The 17,730-nt window shown below is 36.3% G+C and overlaps 1 protein-coding gene across 1 annotated transcript in view; it reads left to right on the top strand.

Annotated features, from left to right (window-relative positions):
• Window positions 1-17,730, top strand: part of ADGRV1 (adhesion G protein-coupled receptor V1) — a 611,804-nt gene that overhangs the window by 126,980 nt on the left and 467,094 nt on the right. Inside the window, exons 28-34 of the mRNA XM_030927972.1 lie at window positions 351-960; window positions 2,524-2,739; window positions 4,459-4,674; window positions 5,402-5,646; window positions 7,239-7,420; window positions 8,539-9,350; window positions 11,598-11,807. Coding sequence (XP_030783832.1) covers window positions 351-960; window positions 2,524-2,739; window positions 4,459-4,674; window positions 5,402-5,646; window positions 7,239-7,420; window positions 8,539-9,350; window positions 11,598-11,807 — 2,491 coding nt within the window. The remainder of the gene's footprint in view (window positions 1-350; window positions 961-2,523; window positions 2,740-4,458; window positions 4,675-5,401; window positions 5,647-7,238; window positions 7,421-8,538; window positions 9,351-11,597; window positions 11,808-17,730) is intronic.

Genomic DNA, 17,730 nt, shown 5'->3' with positions numbered 1-17,730 from the left:
AGTCTTGCTGTGTTTTCCAGGCTGGAGTGTGGTGGCACCATCATAGCTGACTGCAACCTTGAAGTCCTGGGCTTCAGTAACCCTCCTGTCTCGGTCTCCTGAATAACTGGGGCTATAGGCATATGCCACTGCACTCGGCACAGTCACTTTTTAAATATCCTCCATTTATAAGACTCTCTGTGGGCCTTCAAAGATGGATAGTATATGACCCCTGCCTGCAGCAGTCTTGTAGTCTGGAGAAGAACTTATATAAAATAAAATTGTGCTGCTATCATTAGTGTATTTATAAGCCTCTAAGTAACTGGCTTTAATCTCTCTTTTAATAGATTTTAATATTAAATATTTTGTAGGTTATAAGACATCATGGAACTCTGTCTCCAGTGACTTTGCATTGGAACATAGACTCTGATCCTGATGGTGATCTCGCCTTCACCTCTGGCAACATCACATTTGAGATTGGGCAGACGAGCGCCAATATCACTGTGGAGATATTGCCTGACGAAGACCCAGAACTGGATAAGGCATTCTCTGTGTCAATCCTCAGTGTTTCCAGTGGTTCTTTGGGAGCTCATATTAATGCCACATTAACAGTTTTGGCTAGTGATGATCCATGTGGTGTATTCATTTTTTCTGAGAAAAACAGACCTGTTAAAGTCGAGGAAGCAACCCAGAACATCACACTATCAATAATAAGGTTGAAAGGCCTCATGGGAAAAGTCCTTGTCTCATATGCAACACTAGATGATATGGAAAAACCACCTTATTTTCCGCCTAATTTAGCGAGAGCAACTCAAGGAAGAGACTATATACCAGCTTCTGGATTTGCTCTTTTTCGAGCTAATCAGAGTGAGGCAACAATAGCTATTTCAATTTTGGATGATGATGAGCCGGAAAGGTCCGAATCTGTCTTGATCGAACTACTCAACTCTACTTTAATGGCGAAAGTACAGAGTCGTTCAAGTAAGTATCCCTTTGTGTGTTATTATTATTAGCCATCAGAATCCTGAAACAATCAATTTAAAATTTTATTTAATAGAGAATTCTATAAAAAAATAGTAAACTCTAACTTTGAAAGTGTCCTCTTTCAACAGTTTACCTGTAAGGCAACTGGAAGCCAGACACATTTTTTTCTTCAAGATTATGTTTTAAAAGTCAGTGGAAAGTAGGACAGGAACTTTAAAATTATCTAGCACACTCTATTATGACAGGGTTGATGTAGTCTTGAGGCTGACTCTGATTTCCGGATGAGTGGATTCGTCCACTGGGGTTGCTGTAACAAACTGCCATAAACTGGGTGGCTTAGAAACAACAGAAATTTTTCCTCATGGTTCTGGAGGCTGGGAAGTGCCACGATTAAGGTGCCAGCAGATTCAGTGTCTGGTAAGAGTCTGCTTCCTGGGTCTTGTGGAGGGTTGAGGGGTCTCTGTCTCTCTCAGGCCTCTTTTACATGGGCACTAACCCCATTTACAAGGGTCTCACCTCCTTAACCTAATCACCTTCAAGGGCTCCACCTCTTGATACTATCACCACAGGGATTAGGATTCAAATATATCAATTTTGAGGTAGGAGGACTTCAGACCATAGCAACAAAGTAGTTCAGTGACAATATTAATTAAGAATGGGCAGTGCAGAACAGGTTTGTCAGGGAAGAAAGTGAAGTGGTTAAAGAGGCAGTCATTTGGAGTATGATGATTTGCGGCTAGTTTTTGAGGCCAAGGAACTAAATTAGTTTCCTTCTCAGTCTTGTAACTGAAATGCTGTTTTGTTTTAATGGCACAGTGAACTAATTAGAAGAGCATCATTCTGTAGATTTCATCATTATCTGTTGTAATATTATGTAAAGCGATGATTATACTCTAATGATTTTTTTCCTTTTTGATAACTTTTCAACACGTATTAAAATATTTCTGTAGGTAACTGTTCTTTTGTTATAAATTCTATAATAAAAATTTCTCCAGAATGTAAGCTCCAATAGAGCAGGGACATTCCATTTAGTTTATTTTTGGATCCTGACTGTCTAGATTAATGCTGGTGCATATTAAACAATACATATTCTTAAAAATAAATAGTAGAGCCGGGCGCGTTGGCTCAGGTTTGTCATCCTAGCACTTTGGGAGGCTGAGGCAGGTGGATTGCCTGAGCTCAGGAGTTCCAGACCAGCCTGGGCAACATGGTGAAACCCCGTCTCTACTAAAATACAAAAGAAATTAGCTGGGCATAGCAGCGTGTGCCTGTGGTCGCAACTACTCAGGAGGCTGAGGCAGGAGAATTGCTTGAACTCAGGAGGTGGAGGTTGTGGTGAGCCGAGATGGCGTCACTGCACTCCAGCACTCCAGCCTGGGTGATAGAGTGAGACTCCATCTCTATAAATAAATAAGTTAATTAAATAAATAGTAGAGGGAAAACCCCAAATAAGAGTCCTGTTTGGCTGATGGAATCTTGCTGAGGTTTCTTGATGACTTTTGGCCAGTTCTTAGAATTTCGATAGCTTTCTGTGTTCTATTTGGATCTTCTGTCTTTCAGTTCCAAATTCTCCACGTCTTGGGCCTAAGGTAGAAACTGTTGCACAACTAATTATCATTGCCAATGATGATGCATTTGGAACTCTTCAGCTCTCAGCGCCAGTTGTCCAAGTGGCAGAAAATCATGTTGGACCCATTATCAATGTGACTAGAACAGGAGGAGCATTTGCAGATGTCTCTGTGAAATTTAAAGCTGTGCCAATAACTGCAATAGCTGGTAAGAAAAGACATCTAAAAAGCAGTACATACAGAGGGACATATGCACAGAGGGACATGTATCCTTGATTAACAAAACCTCTCAAAGTTGCAATTAGGATAATCAACTAGAAAACTAGAAATACTCTTGTGTCTTTTTCAAGGGACAAATCTAGAGTCTTTTTTTTGTTTTTTTGTTTTTGTTTTTTTTTTTGGATTTTTTTGTTTTTGAGATACAGTCTCGCTTGATTTTACAATTTTGCTTTGTTTTGTTTTGAGATTGAGTCTTGCTCTGTCGCCCAGGCTGGAGTGCCGTGGTGTGACCTTGGCTCACTGCAACGTCCACCTCCCGGGTTCAAGCGATTCTCCTGCCTCAGCCTCCCAGGTAGCTGGGACTACAGGTGTGTGCCACCATGCCCAGCTAATTTTTGTATTTTTAGTAGAGATGGGGTTTTACCATGTTGGCCAGGATGGTCTGGATCTGTGACCTCATGATCTGCCCACCTCGGCCTCCCAAAGTGCTGGTAGAGTTTTTATAGATTTATGACATTGAACTTGTAGATATAGCAAAAAGTTTTGGCTAAATTATCTATGAATTTAAAAGGTCGATATGCGCACATCAATGAAAAGTAAACTGAGGAAAACACTAGTTTTCTCTGAGTGTACTCCTCATTTTTGAAAGAGATTCACTTGTAAATGACTACTGAGGAATGCAGGGAAAATGGGCAGCTACATCCTTTCAGTGCTTGGCAACAGCCTTGTCTCTGGATCCCTTTATCTTGCTTGCTTATTTATTTGTGAAGAGCAAGGAAGAGGCAATACTTAGTATTAACTATTTTATGTATAGGAAAACGACTTCATTGCCAGATGTATGTATAAGAAGACTGCCTACTTTGATAGTGCCGTCCCAGCATCCAGAGGGAGATTTGCCTGAGAACTATTCAATTAGAATCTTTCTAATGTGCTCTCAGAGGAACAGGAATGTGCGTGGGTGGGATACTGTGCTTGATTTTAAAAAAAAATCATATGGACATAATACTTGCTTGAAAAGACAATAAACCAGGCTCATCTAATACCTAACTGGTGTAGGCTGGGGTAGCTCCTAGGAGTACCTGGCTGCCTGTAGAGGGCCTCACACATTGACAGATGGTGGGGTTTGGTCAGTGTTCTAAGAAATTAGCTCTCAGTCTTCACACGGAGCACCCCTCCTTTCCCCACCCACTTTTTTTTTTTCCTCCTGCCATCCTGAGCAATACTCAGTAGCAGCTTTCAATCTATGCAAGAAGGTCTTTTCATGTCCAGCTGCATCATCGATGATGCTAGCGTTCCCCTATCTGTGCAATGATATAATTTCTCTCTCCAGTGACATTACAATTCTAGTTCTGTTCTTTCTTCTAAAAGTATACCTTTTTTTCTTGTAGTTAAGAGGGGCTATCTTGTAATGAATGATTCTCTATTTATATGTATAAATAGACCAAATATGTATACATCTTTCGCAAAGTGAAGGAATGAACTTGAACACCCCAGGAAGTCTTTTTCATTATTTTGTGATATTATCAAACCCATTTTTCTACTGAGAGGCATAAAAGTCTTCTTGCTTAGAATAAATGTAGTCAATATCCTCAAAAAAGTATTTCCAAGTAGATCCATAAAGTTTGATACCTAATAGTTTTTCCCTAGTATATGGAATGTTTGTGATCATATTTTAGAAGTCTTAACATTTTACTTTTGGTCTTTTCAGGTGAAGATTATAGTATAGCTTCATCAGATGTGGTCTTGCTAGAAGGGGAAACCAGTAAAGCTGTGCCAATATATATCATTAATGATATCTATCCTGAACTGGAAGAATCTTTTCTTGTGCAACTGCTGAATGAAACAACGGGAGGAGCCAGACTAGGGGCTTTGACAGAGGCAGTCATTATTATTGAGGCCTCTGATGACCCCTATGGATTATTTGGTATGAAGACTAATTTGTGTCTCTCTTTGACTTGTCTGTATGTATAGATCATAGATAATGATCTTTTCTTTACTTTTAGAGACTCAGAATTGATCTGATCATGTTTTCTTTCTTAACCTGCTGTTACTGACATATAGGACATCTGTGCACAGTCATTGGCAGTGGTTAGTGATTGTTTTAAAAAGAAATCGTATCAGTCTCTTCGCATATATGGAAAAGTCACAGACTATTGGCTTTAGGGTGGGACCTGGCTCCTACATGTGTTTTGTGAGTCTTAGGCAATTCTTTAGAGAAATAATTTAATTTATAGAAATTTACACAAAAATTTGGATTTCTGGGCTTTCTTGATAAATAGGAAATCTGGCAATATCAAGTTCCCTTTCCTGCATAACGTCAGTCATGGGAACCAAATAGTAATTGCCCCTCTGGAGCAGGCTTGCACTGTGCAATCAGCTTCTGTGCTCACTGGACCTGTCACTCATGTCTGGTATAGACATGAGCCCTATGGGCTTTGTGGTTTCTACTTCTATCACAGTGAAAACTCATTTGAAAATTTTGGCAGGGCAGACCAATTTGTATCACAGCATGTTACTCTAGGGTTTTTGTGGGTTATAGCTACTTAGATTGCTTAGGGGTAAAGAGAATCCACTATAGAATGGTGCTTGGTTAACTGTTATCTCTGTTTCACTTTGTATTTGAAGTGAACTCTGCTCTGTCTACCCTTCAGGTTTTCAGATTACTAAACTTATTGTAGAGGAACCTGAGTTTAACTCAGTGAAGGTAAACCTGCCAATAATTCGAAATTCTGGGACACTCGGCAATGTTACTGTTCAGTGGGTTGCCACCATTAATGGACAGCTTGCTACTGGCGACCTGCGAGTTGTCTCAGGTAATGTGACCTTTGCCCCTGGGGAAACCATTCAAACCTTGTTGTTAGAGGTCCTGGCTGACGACGTTCCGGAGATTGAAGAGGTGAGAGGAATGGCTAGTATAGAATGACACTGTAAATCATACCTTATCTATAGTGACTAGAACAGATGGCCGTTGTGACATTTTGGAGAGGATGTCAAATAAATTATTCCTGCAAGAATGTTCAAACTATGCTAGTGTGAAAGTGATCCTTACAGTTGACAAAAGCAGGAATATTCTAGAAATAGATTGTGTACATATGCCAGTTTACTACTATAAGACTTTTTTGTATAATTACATTGCATTGTTCAACATTTTGATTAAAAGGTTAAATAACACACACATATGTATATCACATATATATATATATGTCTGTCATAATTTATAATACATTTGTTCTGTATAAACTTTTTTTCTTTTTCTTTTTCTTTTTTTTGAGATGGAGTTTCGCACTTGTTGCCCAGGCTGGAGGGCAGTGGCACAATCTCGGCTCACTGCAACCTATGCTTCCTGAGTTTAAGGGATTCTCCTGCCTCAGCATTCTGAGTAGCTGGGATTACAGGAGCACACAACCATGCCTGGTTAACTTTTGTATTTTTAGTAGAGACAGAGTTTCACCGTGTTGGCTAGGCTGGTCTCGAACTCCTGACCTCAGGTGATCCACCTGCCTCGGCCTCCCAAAGTGCTGGGATTACAGGCATGAGCCAACGCACTTGTCCTGTTCTGTATAAACTCTTAACTTATTTTATACTCCCTTTTGGCTTGGGTGTGAGCCACTCAATCTTAAGTATTATTGTGGTTTTTCATTCATTCATTCATTCATTCATTCATTCATTCATTCACTTATTCTTCAACCATTGTTGAGAATTTACTATATGAAAAATACTATGCGAAATACATCTTCCTGATATTTCCTTTTCATGATGAAGCAGGAAGGTAGCAAATACAAGTACAGTATCAGTAGAAAAGTTAATCACTAACATATATTGGCTGAAGATAATTTTATTGTATGAAATTCAAGTATTATTAACATTTACATATCATAAAATTACTTTGGATAGCATTTATTCTTTAATAGTATAAAATTTTATAGAAGTTCATAAAATTTATTTTGAATGCTAATTGTGCCGTTTTTCACTTCTAAAATATTAGATATTCATTAGCACATAAACATTTCTGTTTTTGTCTCTCTAAATTTAGGTGGCATTACAGTATGTTTTTGTTTTAAATTTTGTCAAATAATTTTATTTAAGATAATGTGGGAAGTAAAGCATACTGTATTAACTCTCCATTAAAATGTATATTTCAGATTTTTTTAAAAAGGGTATAGGATGTAAAAGTCCTATTATTGAAATGGTAAACATAAACAGGGATATTAAAATTGAGTCACATGATTATATAACGATATTAAGGAGTTTAAACAGCCTGTATGTCCTATATATAACTAGGTTCTATTATTAAATGTTGATGATGGGTTATTCTGTTACATGCTGGGTTTGTAAGTGTAATTGGGGGAGTTTCTTTTAGTCCATTTATATTTCATTCCATTTTGTTCTTGTACTTGTATGTATATGTTTGATTTTTTTCCCTTGAATCATTTTTATTCTAATTTCAGAACTGTGATGCTGTTAAGGAAGTTTTCACTGTATTTTTAGGTTATCCAAGTGCAACTAACTGATGCCTCTGGTGGAGGTACTATTGGGTTAGATCGAATTGCAAATATTATTATTCCTGCCAATGATAATCCTTATGGTGCAGTAGCCTTTGTTCAGAAGGTTTATCGTGTTCAAGAGCCTCTGGAAAGAAGTTCCTGTGCTAACATAACTGTCAGGCGAAGGTATATGAGATAGCTACTTGCATCTGTGGGAGTGATGAGAGTTGTGGGGTGGTGGGGAAGGATCCCTTGCACAGCTAAATCATTTAGGTTTTGTGGTTTTTTCCTATGCCATAAATTATTTTATAGGTTATTTTTATGTGTTAATTGAATTATGCTTATTAGTATAAAGGGCCTTTCATTTATCATAACAATTGTTAGTGAAATAGGTAATAAATTTTACATCACTGAGCTCTCTAACCCAAGAAATGCATTGCTTTAATCTGTAATTTGTTACAATTAGTACTTAAATATAACTGGCTTCTAAATTAAAGAACATTTGTATGATGTATGAAGGAGTTGATTTCCAGGTCTGTTTTTTTCTCGCCTTTTTTTTTTTGGTGAGGCAGCATTGGGCTCACTGAGATCCTTCAGAAATAGAAAACAGGATCTTGGGAAATTGTGACAAGTATAGTCAGCCCTCTGGTATCCACAGGGGATTGATTGCAGGGTCGTTGGATATAACAAAATCCTTGGATACTCCCCTTATATAAAGTGGTGTAAAATATAAAATTTGCATATAACTTATGCACAGCCATCCATATACTTTAAATCATCTCTAGATTACTTATAATACCTAATACAATGTAAATGCTATGTAAATAGTTGCTATATTGGACTGGTTTTTAAAGTTTGTATTTTTAAAATTTTTTTTTCTGAATATTTTTGATCTGCGGTCTTGAATCCACAGATGTAGAACCTGTGGATACAGAGGGCTGACTGTTACTACATTTCCTCAAAATGTAGTTGTGTTTGTTATCATTGTTACTTTGTTTCAGTTAAGTATAGCAATAAAAATTAACTTTGTAATTTTGTTTTGAAATCCTGAATTTGCATACCTTGGAAAATATTTTCATAGCTTGGTTAAAAATAAGTGTTGTTTGATTGAAAATTAGCAAGGTTTCCTTACAGGAGAAAACAAAATGTTGGGAGACAAGTGTAATTAAGAAACAGGGTTGTGTTTGTACTACGACTTTAAGCATTTAAAAAAAAAATTGAAAACCACAATCAGCATTCCTCTTCTCTATGTGTAATTACTTTGAGTGCTTAACCTGTCTTTTAATTGTCACTCCACATTTTAGCGGAGGGCACTTTGGTCAGCTGTTGTTGTTCTACAGTACTTCCGACATTGATGTAGTGGCTCTGGCAATGGAGGAAGGTCAAGATTTACTGTCCTACTATGAATCACCAATTCAAGGGGTGCCTGACCCACTTTGGAGAACTTGGGTGAATGTCTCTGTCGTGGGGGAGCCCCAGTATACCTGTGCCACTTTGTGCCTTAAAGAACAAGCTTGCTCAGCGTTTTCATTTTTCAGTGCTTCTGAGGGTCCCCAGTGTTTCTGGATAACATCATGGATCAGCCCAGCTGTCAACAGTTCAGACTTTTGGACCTACAGGAAAAACATGACCAGGGTAGCATCTCTTTTTAGTGGTCAGGCTATGGCTGGGAGTGACTATGAGCCTGTGACAAGGCAATGGGCCATAATGCAGGAAGGTGATGAATTCGCAAATCTCACAGTGTCTGTTCTTCCTGATGATTTCCCAGAGATGGATGAGAGTTTTCTGATTTCTCTCCTTGAAGTTCACCTCATGAACATTTCAACCAGTTTGAAAAATCAGCCAGTCATAGGCCAGCCAAATACTTCCACAGTTGTCATAGCACTGAATGGTGATGCCTTTGGAGTGTTTGTGATCTACAGTATTAGTCCCAATACTTCCGAAGATGGCTTATTTGTTGAAGTTCAGGAGCAGCCCCAAACCTTGGTGGAGCTGATGATACACAGGACAGGGGGCAGCTTAGGTCAAGTGGCAGTCGAATGGCATGTTGTTGGTGGAACAGCGACTGAAGGTTTAGATTTTATAGGTGCTGGAGAGATTCTGACCTTTGCCGAAGGTGAGTGACTGGTTCTAAATGAATTTCAGTTGCCCCTGGTAAAGTCATCATAGTCCATTTTTATGATAAACTTTGTAAGAATTCTTACTGTGTACATTCTTGTTAATATATAAAAATGTAGTTTGGCTTTAGAAAAAAATAGAAGTTAATTGGCTTGTTAATGGTTGGCATGACATACATAGCCTGACGTGACTGTACATATATATCTTTTTAGTTTAAAAAACAGATTTTCTGGGAATACGTGAATTTTATCCCTTTATGTTTGATAGTAGTGTCTTTAACAAAGCACGGAGGAAACTACAAGGCAAGTTCTGATTTTGTAAGGGAACTTTTAATAATGACCCATGTACCTACAACCATACCTGTTGGTAAGAAGCAGTGGTAGCTAGGAAAATGAGTATTAATTGATAAACATTTTCATATGCACTAGACAAATCAGGAAATATCAGTGAAAATTATTTGTAAATAAAAGTAGCATAAACTTTGGTGACTGCATTTATATTACATTAATCCTAGTGATCAATTTATAATACTGCTCCTACACTTGCGATCACTACTGTGAATTTCCATAAACAATATAATGATACTTTACATGACCAGCTAATTAGAATTAGGATCAGATTGAGTGGTTCTTTTTCAGGACTGTTTGACTTCTGTGCTATTTAAAATTGGGAAAGTTAGTATGTTTAAAATAGTTTGGGTGTGGGAAAGGTATCTTTACTGAGATTATTGATTAAATCCTCATTTGGGCAATTATATATTCCATAGAATTTTAAAAAACAGTGCTTTTCTGATTGAAAAAGTAATGTATACTCTAAAAACTTCAGAGTATACAACAAAATGAAGGCAAGAAACTTTATTCATAATTCCGTATTTTAGAACAATCCATTGTATTTGTTTAACTTTTTAAGGCATATACTTTTTTTTTGGAAACTAATTAGAGGTCATGGTACACATATAATATGCTTTTTGAAACATATAATAATCATGTTTTAGAGTAAATTTTTAAAATTGTATAAAATATTTTTACGATGGTTATTTTCTAGTCAGTGATTTGAGGATTTAGTGGGATATGATATGCTTGACGGAAGATGGGAACAGGTTAGTAATTGGTAACTTTTCTATTTCAAAAGGAATAAGGAAAATGTAACGAGGAGGGCGTGGAAATAAAAATATAAAGTTAGATTTTCCAGTGGTTTTGTTAACTACAAAGAAAGTTATATATAAAGAAATAGCATTATATAAATTATTATTACCATGAATTGTAACCTTAGCATCGCACAAAATGGACTCTATTTTATAACTATTGCTAACTTAGATTCTTAGATAGTGCAGACTGTCTTAAAGCAATCTTGGCACTACTGTATTGATGAAAATGCACCAGGGTCACAAAAGAGAGAACATGCATTTAATCTCCTTTCTCCTTTTTCCTGCCTTGTCTTTTCTCTTTCATTCTCTCTCCAGAAAGTGGTGAGAAAATAAATAGGGGACACCTTAGACTGAACAGCAGGAACAGTATTGGATTTAGGGACATTCTGTGGTGCCCTATCTACTAGATCAAATTGCATAGTAGATTGCTTGGACTTTGTGGCTGTCACTTGTCCCTTTGAGTTCCTCTTTTGTTTTCTTCCTTCATTGCACTACTTCCTGGAAACTGGTACTTGATGCTGTTATCTCATCTAGTTACCCAAAGATGCATCTCATTCAGGCTGGTTCTTTTGCTCAGAATTTGACATCCCTTTTTAGTTCCTCATTTTGACCAGCATTTTGTAAGTGTTCCTGGTTTTTCAGGAAGGTGTTGTGTTGAATATCCGATTAAAACTGTCACAGTAATGCCAGAATGAGAATGAGACCCCACTCTCCTGAAGGGAGTTGTTTCTGAACAGAAGATAACTTTGAAGCTCTTTTCCTAGCTAGGTATCTGTTCTTGGCTAAAATCCAGGAAGTAAAGCCATGATTCTTTGAAACAATTCTACCTTTTGACTTTCCCATAATTGAAAATGTCCTTTTCCCCAATCTGTCTTCATTAATGAAATTTTGCAGTGTTTGATGTGTGAAAAGATATATATAAATATATATGTATATGTAATCATCAAAATTTGCTTATATTGCCCATGATATGGAGCTGTTATAATTCACTCATATTTTTACTTAACTTTTAAAACTAGAAATTATTTTAGGCCTTTCTGAGTTCTCTATGTTGGTGATTTTGTTACTTTGGTTTTTATTCCATTGATGTTTTTATAGGTGAAACCAAAAAGACAGTCATTTTAACCATCTTGGATGACTCTGAACCAGAGGATGACGAAAGCATCATAGTTAGTTTGGTGTACACTGAAGGTGGAAGCAGAATTTTGCCAAGCTCCGACACCATTAGAGTGAACATTTTGGCCAATGACAATGTGGCAGGAATTGTTAGCTTTCAGACAGCTTCCAGATCTGTCATAGGTCATGAAGGTGGGTTCCTTTTTCTGTTAAGCATATTCATTTTCTTTTCCATGGATGTCATTTTTTGTCTAGTTCTTTAAAACTTCTGATATTTTTCCCTTTCATTATTTTGTTGAACTGTGTGTGTGTTAATCTGCATAGAACTTCTTTGGGAGAAGGCTTTGTAATGAACTGTTTAGCCTGATTTAGGAACCTTGCAAAACAATTCCATGTTCTAGCTTGCCATTCTCTACTGGTAGGACTTTAAGAAAGCTAAACCTGGAATGCTTAGTTTTCCCATCTGTTAAATGATACAAAATATTACTTACTTCATAGGTTTCTTTGTGAGGATTAAGTGAGCTAACAAATGTAAAATGCTTAGCATAGTTCCTGGAAAGTATAGTGTATGCCCAAGGGTAGCCATTGGTATCAAACAGTGAAACATTGGCAGCCGGTTAAAAACAAGTAATAGTTTGTAATCAGTGAATATTTTAGCCTGGATTTTATATTGTGTTTGTATATTTTATGAACAAAGTACCAAGCTAGAAAACCTTATAAAATGTCTGTCTTCCTTAAAAAACAATAATTTTCTTGAATTCTTACTTGATGTTTTATATCACATGTAGGGTTTTACCCAGAGGGGCTAATTTTTGTGTGTTTAAAATATAACAGTGTTTTTGTCTGTTTAAGCCTGTTTTGGGGTAAAACAGGTATTGATAGCCTGTGTTTCATTACTTAGTTTATATCTGGAATTAAAAAAATAATTTTACCTTGAATAGTTAATAAATGAAAAGGATATAGATTAGGTACTTGGACATCTATTTAATAGATGAGAAAACAAATCGAGACACAGAGAGATTAAAAGACTTGACAATGTCAGACAGTTAGTGGCTGTGCTAGAAACAGAATGTATTTTACTGTATTACCTTTTTCCCTCACTGTACTTCCAACTTGCAAGTTTATTTATCCATGCAAATATTCGAGCCATTTTCAGTACTCTACTTTTATTGATGGTTTGGAATTGCATGTTGTCATAGCAGTAATGAGTAAAAGTGACTAACAAATTCCATAAATCTAATTTAAAGACAGATCAACTATCAAAAAGTTATTTATAACATAATACAAAGTTACTGCAGGAATAGTTAATAATAATGACAATAGTAACACTTATGGAGTGTTTTCTGTGTGCCAGACACTCCACCTTCATTATTTCACTTAAGTTTAACAGCAGTCCTATGAAATAGGTATAATCGTATACACCAGATTTTCATTCAAGGAAACTGAATTTGAGAGAGACTAAATAGCAACAATTATTCAGTGGTAATGCTTAGGCCCAGCTGTGTCAAATCCAAAGCCCATGCTCTATAGGGCACCTAATGAGAGAATTTATTTTGCTTGAACTTGTGTCTTCTGTGGAACCTGACAATGCCGGGACTTTTGGTAAATATTTGAAGTTATTTGAGTTGGAAGCAGAATGAATTTGAGTAGCAATGCCTATGTGAGGGAAGGAAATTAGTGAGAGAACCTGACTCTGTCTCAGGTTAAAGGTGGACATTGGTTAAAGATGATAGCTCAAGGCCGGGCGCGGTGGCTCAAGCCTGTAATCCCAGCACTTTGGGAGGCTGAGGCGGGCGGATCACAAGGTCAGGAGATCGAGACCATCCTGGCTAACACGCTGAAACCCCGTCTCTACTAAAAAATACAAAAAAAAAACTAGCCGGGCGAGGTGGCGGGTGCCTGTAGTCCCAGCTGCTCGGGAGGCTGAGGCAGGGGAATGACGTGAGCCCAGGAGGCGGAGCTTGCAGTGAGCTGAGATCTGGCCAGTGCACTCCAGCTTGGGTGACAGGGCGAGACTCTGCCTCAAAAAAAAAAAAAAAAAAAAAAAAAGATGATAGCTCAAATCTGGAAAATGAGTATGATGATTTTTGCCTACAGAGGATAAAAAGCAAATTATCGGAATGGAACCATGAAAAACATCAGACTAAGGTGCTGGGAAAGAAAAGTTACCCGAGAGGAGAGAGAAGCTTTTGCTGGAGAGGCAGGGAGAAACCAGGGAGAGCGTGTGTTTTCAATCAGTTACACTGATTACTCAGTAATCGATGTGTCTCATACTAATAAGGCCAAAAAGGGGAGTTAGATCTCAAATGGGCCAAACAAGACAGTAGCAATGGTAGATGAATTTTAAGGGAGGACTGAGGATAGGAAGCAAATATCTAAGGATGACAAACATAGAGACCTTCGGCAGGTGCTTCTCAGTGTGGCTTTCAAGAGGCTGCCTGTTCAGTGTTTGCTTGTGGTCTGTGACAAGAGGATTGGAAACTCTCATAACAATTTCACTTTGCTGTGATATCCAAAAGCAGTGTCTATGGGCTGGTATTTGTTTTTTTGTTTGTTTGTTTTTTGTGTTTTTTTTTTTTTTTTGCCGTTTAACTTATCTAGTCATTTATTTTATTTTGTTTTACAAGAGGGTCAGCTTCTGATGTATTGAGGCAAACAAAGCAAAAAGCCCTGTCCTTCACAGCATGAAGTTTTGAGAAGCACTGCTTATTGGCTGTGACAGCAAGGAGAGGAGAAACATTGGAGAAAACAGATGAAAGGGGAGCATTTTGGATTTGTTTTGTTTTGTTGAAGAAATATAGGAAGGAAAAGAAGAGAATCAAAGTGTTAGTGATATGGAAGGTACAAATAAGAGCTGAGATCAGGAAAGGATACATGAGATTTAAGGAGGGATTTAGAGCTAGACTAGGCATGTGCTTTTCAGCAATATGATGAAATTTCTTTTCTGAGGAATACAAAAGAATTTGGATGTCTAGGATCAATTTAAGGAGATTTTAACTGTAGGGCTATTAAGTTTGTGAAAGTGCATTCTGTGAGCCTGGATCGTGGTGGTAGTGGTGAGTTGGAGGGCTCTGAAGACACTGAGGCCCTCCTTCTAGGTACCACAGCGTCTTGGAGAGACTGCAGACATGAACACCTACAGTCTCTTTGGCTGGGATGAACTTCGCCTGAAAACAATATTGTGGCCTCGTCAGTTTCCAACAGCTAATTATCTGCAGGAGAGGCAAACAGGAAGGATTAGTAATTAAAATAAATGGTCCAAAGGTGTTATGGTTAAAAATCTGCTTGAGCATTTCAATCTAAAACACCAAATTGCTTTTATTGCAGGTATGAGTGCTCCCTAGATTTTTTACATTTCCTACGTAAAAGTTGGGGTCAATTTCTATTTTTTACTTACTTTTTCTCTTCATTCCTAAGCCTTTTCCTGGAATATAAATTATTTTTTTCAAAAACATATTAAGCCACAATAGTTCTGTATTTTATGTATGCTTTATATTACCATGAAAATTGCACAGAGAAATGTGTATGTATCATGATGAGTTTATGAAAGTGAATTAATGAAAACATCATGGTGATTCTTCAGAGATAACCGCTAAACCAATGGGGTAAAAATAACCTTGCCATGTGAGCTTTTAACAGTGTTAACATTGCTTTTGGCCTAGTGTTGGAGTTTCATTTATGTGATTAGATTTAAAATGTGGACTATGCTGAACTTCTGGCTCTAGAATGCATTTTTGATTCATGGGGAGGATTTGCCTTAGTCTCTAACAATGTATTGAATTCTGTAGAATCCTATTTCTACATTTTGTCTTAATGCAATTGGAGAGCTGCCCAGTGATAAATATTACTTTCTTTCAAACGTAATGGACAGAATTTAGAAATATAGGACAATGGATTTTACTGTGGTTGCACACTGGGTATAAATGGGCTCTTTATAAATCTGTGCTAGGTGTTTCTCTCTGTCACCCAATTCAGCAGCATCATAATCATCCTGTCACATTCGATGGATTTTAAATTTTTTCTTCTCTTACGGACAGCATGAATCTTTTTTATACAAAGATTTGAACAAGAAATGTGATTCTTTAAAGAAATATATAGAACTGCTATATTGGAAATATTCAACTTTTTCTTAACTCTTCGTATTGACAGTCTGTGCTTCCCATTATTCATATTCCTATAATTGTTTTAACCCATTTTCTTTTTTATTATAGAGGGCAATTTGGATAGTATACATATGTTGTGTATACATGTATCTATTAAAATATATTTTCTGTATTTTGATTTTCCATTATTTTTATGTACATTGTAGGTGGTGTTTATCTTTGTAAAAAGAATTCAGGCCTTGAAAATAAGTGCCTGAAACACTTAGGATTATTAAAATACATTCTTCATTTCATATTCTTTATCTGCATTAGGTTAGTCCTAGACACTATCTGACAGATCTGCTTTAGAATTGAAATGTGTCACTAACTTTTGGTAAACTCTGTGGATTTCATATCAAGATGATCTTCCGGTTTTGTAGTTAGACACTTGGTTAGGTAAGAGCTCTTCTGGCTTTCATCTTGGGTGAAAACTAGAAGGCTGTTTGCTGTTTAGTATCTAGTAAAGTCTTTGTCATCTAAGAATTATACTCTCTCTTAAGACGTTTCTTCTTTTCCCTTAAATTTGGAAGACTAAGTACTTATTTTTAAGTTTTTCTGTTTTCCTGTGACTGTTTGACTTTTCACCCTGGCAGAAGGTATTTTTCTGAAATGTCCAGTCATTTTTTCCAGGAGGCATTTTAAATGGACCTGGCTCCTGGAAGTCTGCAATAAAGAGACAGAATCAATACCTCCCTTTTGATTATTACTTAGAAAAAATTTCACACTATTCTTGCTGTTGACATGATACATTTTCACTAGGCTTACAAGATTATGTGTTTAAGAAATACTTTATCTTTTATTTATATGTGCTTCTCTATGTGTGTGTGGGTGCGCATGTGTTTGTGTGTATGTGTGTTTGTGTGTGTGTGTGTTTGTGTGTGTCATGCTTCAAAATATATTTTTGCAGTATTTTCTTGCAGGTTACTTTCATGGTAACTTTTTAACTTTTCAGAGGGGATATTGATGAAGTAGTATTAGACTTTGAGTGTTTTTACATGTAGTAAGTTTGTCTGAACATTTTACTTTCTTTTCTCCTAAGCATTTTATTTTTACTTTTACCTAAAAGTGATGTATTTATTCCCAAATCTCTGTGTGTAAACTTGCAACTGCAATTTTATTATTGTGATTATAGGTTACCCTTCAACATGGAAATTTTTTGACCTGCATTTTGTTTTCTTGCCATTCGTGTTCTCTTTGCACTTTAGTACTTCATTAAACTTCCATAATTTTCTTTTTGAACCATTAACAAGTTTTGTGATTTGAAAAGTTTGAAAACCACAACTCTTACGAAAGAGTCACCAGACAACACTGTAGGTGAAATAGCTTAATAATTTCAAGGATTTTTCTATGCTCTTTGGGAATAAATTTTTGTTTTTCAGTATTCCAAACTTGCTCTGTAAGAAATTTCATATATTGTACAATAGACACCAGAGTTTCATAGTAGTGTCTATATTTTGTTCACAAGTTTTACAAATACAAAATTTTTAAATGGTATGTTAGCAATGGCTGACTATACACAGTCTTTCAGTTTCATCCCAATCTTTGGACAATCTGATCTAGAAATTCCTGTGTTTTTAAAAGATCAATCTAAGACATAGTCTACTAATGTAATGGTAACTAAGGTTTTTTGTATTGACACACTTAAAATGTGTTTTAAAAAGTCTTTCTAATGCTTTTATTTATATTATCCACTCTCCTTAAAATGTTCATTTTGTTAAAATTGTGTTTAAATTTAGTAAGAAAAATTTATTTTATGTTTTTAAATTGAAATTAAGATAGTTTCTAAATTAATTAATTCATGGTATTTTAAGAAACCTTCTTATAAGAAATATGTTTAGTTGTCTTCAGAAATAAAAAACATGGCAGTTTAAAAAATACTCGAAAGCAGTATTTAAATTTTATTGTTTTATTTCTACTCTTTAAAAAGTGTTTGAAGATATTACTTATATACACAAAAGTTACTTGGATAACTA

The sequence above is a fragment of the Rhinopithecus roxellana genome, chromosome 3 (genome assembly GCF_007565055.1).
Source record: "Rhinopithecus roxellana isolate Shanxi Qingling chromosome 3, ASM756505v1, whole genome shotgun sequence".
NCBI classification, from domain to species: Eukaryota; Metazoa; Chordata; class Mammalia; order Primates; family Cercopithecidae; genus Rhinopithecus; species Rhinopithecus roxellana.
Note: the sequence above shows the minus strand (reverse complement) of the source record. Positions and strands in the feature narration are given on the sequence as shown.